A 5,103-nucleotide genomic window follows, 5' to 3' on the forward strand; every position below is an offset into this window, starting at 1 on the left:
TGGTGATGCCTTCATGAATTAATATATTTACTAATTTCTCTTATAATATCTTAATGTGTTAAGTTTTTTGTGGTATGATCCATTTTTATGACTTCACTTAATTCTTATCACTCGGGAGAAAGGTGTTTTTTCATCAATTACAAGTTACAAGAATTCATACTATTATCTTTGATTAGGGGCAAAAACTTAGAGAATATTTCACATCATAGAAATATTGGTCGCACATAGGTAAGTATCTTATATATACATCTCTTATCTTAGGTTATCATGTCCATACTAAAAAATTTCTTATAGTTTATCATGTTCATGCTTATAACCATTCAATCAGACCATGAATATGCTTATTTTTTATGCGGAGTGTATCATGTTTGATTTTTATATCCAATATTTCTCTCGATTTGCATGCTCCCCTTTGAAGAATACACAAAATCAAGGGGGGTAGATATCATTCTAACCACACTTTCAAGCCTATGAGCAACTCATAGGTTGAATCTAGATTGTTGCTCTAGTTATTCGGATTACAATCGTGCATGTCTTTTATTTTACTTGTGTATGCCTATGCTTATATATTCACATACATCCATTACACTATTTCCTTCCATTTTGCATGGGAGTTCTAAGTACATTACTCATGCACATGATTTTGACTAATTTGGTACTCCTATTACCACTTAGAATTACATTTAAAAACATCTTATTTGTACTTAGAACAATTCTCTCTCATATATTATAAATTCCTTTGTTGGGTCTAAAACCACACATATTATTTGCCCAATTCAAAGCCATAAGTATAATTTTGACCCGTTTCGCTCATTTTGAAAACTAATTGTGGCTTCAAGCCAACTTAATCCCAACCAGATGTTATTTACCAACTCTTACAACATTTTTTTAAAATTGGGTGTTTAGTTCATGTATAGAAGAAAACTAGCCTAATTTATTTCATTCAAGGATCATTAATACACCCCATCACATCTATCTATCAAAAGGATCACTTTGTAGACACAACCCCAGCAACACTCAAATATCTTGCACCCGCACATAAACTACATATACCTTGCACAATCAAATAGAAAAGAACCCTTATGCTTGCATTAAGTCATAACATTCATTCAATTGCACCTCACTGCATTTAAGTCTCTAAAGGACTTAGCGTTGTCATATATGCACCAAATTTGTTTGTATTTGTTGCTTGGTATCTTCAAACCTTTTTCAAAACTATTGATTGATCAATAGAGCTTTGATTAAAGAAAATGGTGGGAAGCTAGTCACCTTATTTCGTAACGTAGCAATTGTTAGAATCAATGACAGTCCCAAAGACACTAAGAGGGGGGGGTGAATCAATGTCTAACCGGTTAGCAGAATATTTAAACTTATTAAGAACTTTGTATCCCAAAAAGAGTGTATCGGTAAATAAGAATAACAAAGACAGCATAGAAAACACATCATAACACAAGATATTTAACGAGAAAACCCGGTGTGGAAAAAACCTCAATGAGATTTGTGACCCACAATATTCACTCACTGGCCAATGAATAAATATTACTTACAATGAGGGGCCTGCACATGCAAGAAGGCTAGCAGCCTAGAGCTCACTGCTCAACTACAAAACAGAAGTCTCACTAACTTACAAAATGGACTATCAAAATCCAATACAATGTACTACTTCAGAGCAACATCAACTATGTCAAGTTCAGTACCGGTTTAAGCTCAATCTATTACCAAAACCTCCGCTGTCAACTATATCACCTTATACAAAATATCATCTATTCTCTCTCACACATCTCTATATCATATCCTCTCATTATCTCAAAATGACTTATAAGATCTCATACATATGAGTCTTTTACAATATGTCATGTCGGCTTTTACAAAAGATAATTACAATATAAAACAATAAACAAAGTTTATTCCATGTCGGCTTGAGTGTCAATATGCATTATTGCTGCTACCGGTGAAGTGCCTGCCGATGTATGTAGAAGTCTATTGCCAGTGCCGGTAACTACCGATGGGTTGACAAATGTTTGTCAGTTAGTTGCCAATTGGTTGCCAATTGGTTGCCATCAATGACAACATCAACTATTCTCATAAGAGTGTAGAATGCCAACAACAATTTCCAACAATATTTTTGGATACCACCAAGTATCTTCTATGAGCATGTACAAATACATGTAAACCTTTGTTGGAGGTACCAAAGATTTGAAAACCTAACATCTAGAACCATAATGATGTTTAAAACAAATAAGATTTATCGATATATATAAATCAAAATTATAGGTGCAAGTTTGATGTAAATTCATGCAATTGTAGAATTCACCAAGCACAATTATCTCAAAACGTTTTTCTCTAATATCTAATTTCATATTTTAAAAACCAATAATCTTTCATCTCAACATATTTATCTAAAATCTATTTCCATTTCATCTAATATCACAATCTTCCCATCTCTTTTTATTTAAATTTGAAATAACCATTTCATTTCAGTTATTTTATTTATATTTTGAATTCAATCAGATTCCAATTTCTAAACCCAACAGTCATATATCTAAAATTTAACTATTTTCATTAAATTAGTGATTTTTTTTACCTTGAATATTTATGTAAGAAATGTTTTATTTCCCTTTTCCATCAATTCTATTTATAGTGGAAAGTATCTGATTTCCTTTCCACTATTCTATCCGTACTTTAAGAAAGCCATTTACAAAAAAAGAAAGCGAAAAATCAGTTTCGAAATCTCCAAAGTTCTTCCTCCCAACTACTTGTGCTTAACCAGCGCATACATTTCAAGACTAGGGTTGAAAAACATTATCATAATTCGAACCTGAGACCTGCCGATGCTAAAGATCATAGCAGATTGAAACATGCAAAGAAACTTTTGAAGACCAGGCCTTTCAATTCCCTCCATTACAGAAAACCATTTCAATAACAGAAAACAACACAATTTTGTCATCATAATCAAAATACTTACAATTTCGTTACATTCAGTTTACAAGCCTTTACATACACAGAGACAATCCACTCAAGCCTGCTGTAGAAGCACCAAAACAAAGCGCATGATCCTCAAAATACAAAATCCGGCTAAATAAAATATTGCCAAAGCCAAACCCCAACAAAGTGAAGGCCTCCTGAAAATCAAAAGCACTGAAAATAATCATCATCCTTTCAGGCTGACGCTTCTCAGAAAGCTGTGGTGATTGAAATCCCGGCGATTAACCCAGGTTTCTTTAGAAACGTCCATGGAAAGCATGGCAGCAAAATCAGGCTCACATCTTCTCAAGACCACGGCCGCCGGCGGAGATTTCTTCTTAAAATCCGACATACCTTTACCTTCTCTGTCCTCAGCTTTAACCCCCTGGACATCCAGAGAAGCTCTGGAAGGCGCAGATCTGCAGCGCATTAAAAGCAAAGCGTTCGGCGGCGGCACAGCAGGGGCTTCAGGTTCCTGGTTCGAATTCTCCGCAACAACAGCTACCGATTTCGGATCGAAATTATTTAAGTTCCGGTCATCATTGTCCTGCAACATCATAAACCACTTAGCTAAAAATGTCCCTGAGGCCGTCGCCTCTTTGGCTTCCTCCTCATCTTCCTCCTCTTCTTCATCATCATCATCCGTCGAAACGGCAGGAGCGCCGAAACAGCCAAAATCGACACGGAGATTCCGCAAAGCCGTTACGAAATGGAGAAGATCCTTCTTGAAACCAACGACCTGAGCAAGACTCCGCTGCCTCCCGGGGCTCGATGTCGAAACCCTACGCCTTTGCTTGTGACTGTGTAGCTTCTCGATCTCCGCCATTACCGACTGCCAGCTCTTGCACTGCTTGCTCGGCTTCACTCTCACCTGCCCTGCGCAGGTTACTTTCGGCGACGTCGGTTCCTCCGCCTGGTACTCAGAATTCTTCTTGCTCGGAATCGAAAACATAGGGCTGGATTGCCCTCTGCTCGCACCGTTCCTCACTCTCTTGCTCGGGTCCCCGTTCCGTCCGGGGCTGAGAATAGGTTTAGGCATTAAACTCATGGTTGTTCTCGACGGAAAGCAAACAAACAGCTCGCTTCCGGCACGATGACCGTCCGACGCCATTGTAAATCCTGATTTTGATCAAACCACAAAATTTGCAGGCTTTCTCTACTAATACAGACCAAAAGGAGATCAGATACAGATTCCAGTCCAAAAAATCGAAGCAGGCTTCATGACAGCACACGTACAGGTGCCAATTCCGTGTTCAACTGCGCAAGAAGATTTCAGCGGCTGGACTGTACCGCAAAATCTCTGAGTCTATAATTGTGGGCTGCTGCAGCACGCTGGACGACGCACATATATCTCAACTAATACAGGTAAAAATAGGTGTGAGATTTCAGGGACTCCATTAAAAGCACTGACAAGAGAAGATCAAGAGACTATAAATGAAGGCAATGGAGTAATATCTTGTCGTTACTTTTTAAACGTTTGTAGTGGTCGGAAAGAAAAGTATTTTGCTTTACTTAGGCGGAGCGTCACCCACATAAAGTGACGGTGTACGAAATTAGGTATCGGAGTAACGGCGTTATATTTTAATTATGGCAATGGAGTATTTGGGTAGAGGTCCAAGGCAAAATAATACAATATGTTTGAACATCCATTAAATAAAGCAGATGTTGGAGGATGAAATGATGAGAATTTTAGTTGAGTCCAACGATGCACATCATTTTTTTATAAAGGCTTTTTTAAGGTGTGTAATGGTTTGGTTGGACTATAATATGTGAAGGTAGCAAACTATTCATTATAAATAATCGATTATTTTATTTGAACCCCAATATGGAGGGCTACAATTCGTTTTGCAGACTTGGATGTCATATAAATCTAATTTATTAATTAGGTTAATTGATGTTTGTTAAAATATATATAATTTATGTTTTTCTTCAAGTTTGTTCATTTACGATGATTAGAATTATTGTATTTTATAATATAAAAGAATTACCATCATAAAGGTAGATACATGATTTTTAGGGTGATTTTGAGTTGGTTTGACGATGGAAAATTTGTATTTTTAAAAGAGAGATCACAAATTCAAATTTTATAGAGAGTAGCGTTTATACATCTTGTATTAGAAGCACAATTAGGTGCCTTTC

General features: G+C 36.6%; 1 protein-coding gene across 1 annotated transcript; it reads right to left on the reverse strand.

The window, feature by feature from the left end:
• Window positions 1-2,920: 2,920 nt before the first annotated feature.
• Window positions 2,921-4,430, reverse strand: LOC131060784 (uncharacterized). The gene has a single exon (XM_057994177.2). It carries the CDS (start codon window positions 4,073-4,075, stop codon window positions 3,152-3,154), a length of 924 nt encoding a protein of 307 aa, XP_057850160.2. The 5' UTR covers window positions 4,076-4,430; the 3' UTR covers window positions 2,921-3,151.
• Between the last annotated feature and the right edge of the window lie 673 nt (window positions 4,431-5,103).

Source organism: Cryptomeria japonica, chromosome 10 (assembly GCF_030272615.1).
Source record: "Cryptomeria japonica chromosome 10, Sugi_1.0, whole genome shotgun sequence".
In the NCBI taxonomy this organism is placed as follows: domain Eukaryota; kingdom Viridiplantae; phylum Streptophyta; class Pinopsida; order Cupressales; family Cupressaceae; genus Cryptomeria; species Cryptomeria japonica.

What these genes read in the sequence shown, in the direction of transcription:
- LOC131060784 (XM_057994177.2), bottom strand. Translation starts at nt 4,075, where the DNA reads ATGGCGTCGGACGGTCATCGTGCCGGAAGCGAGCTGTTTGTTTGCTTT.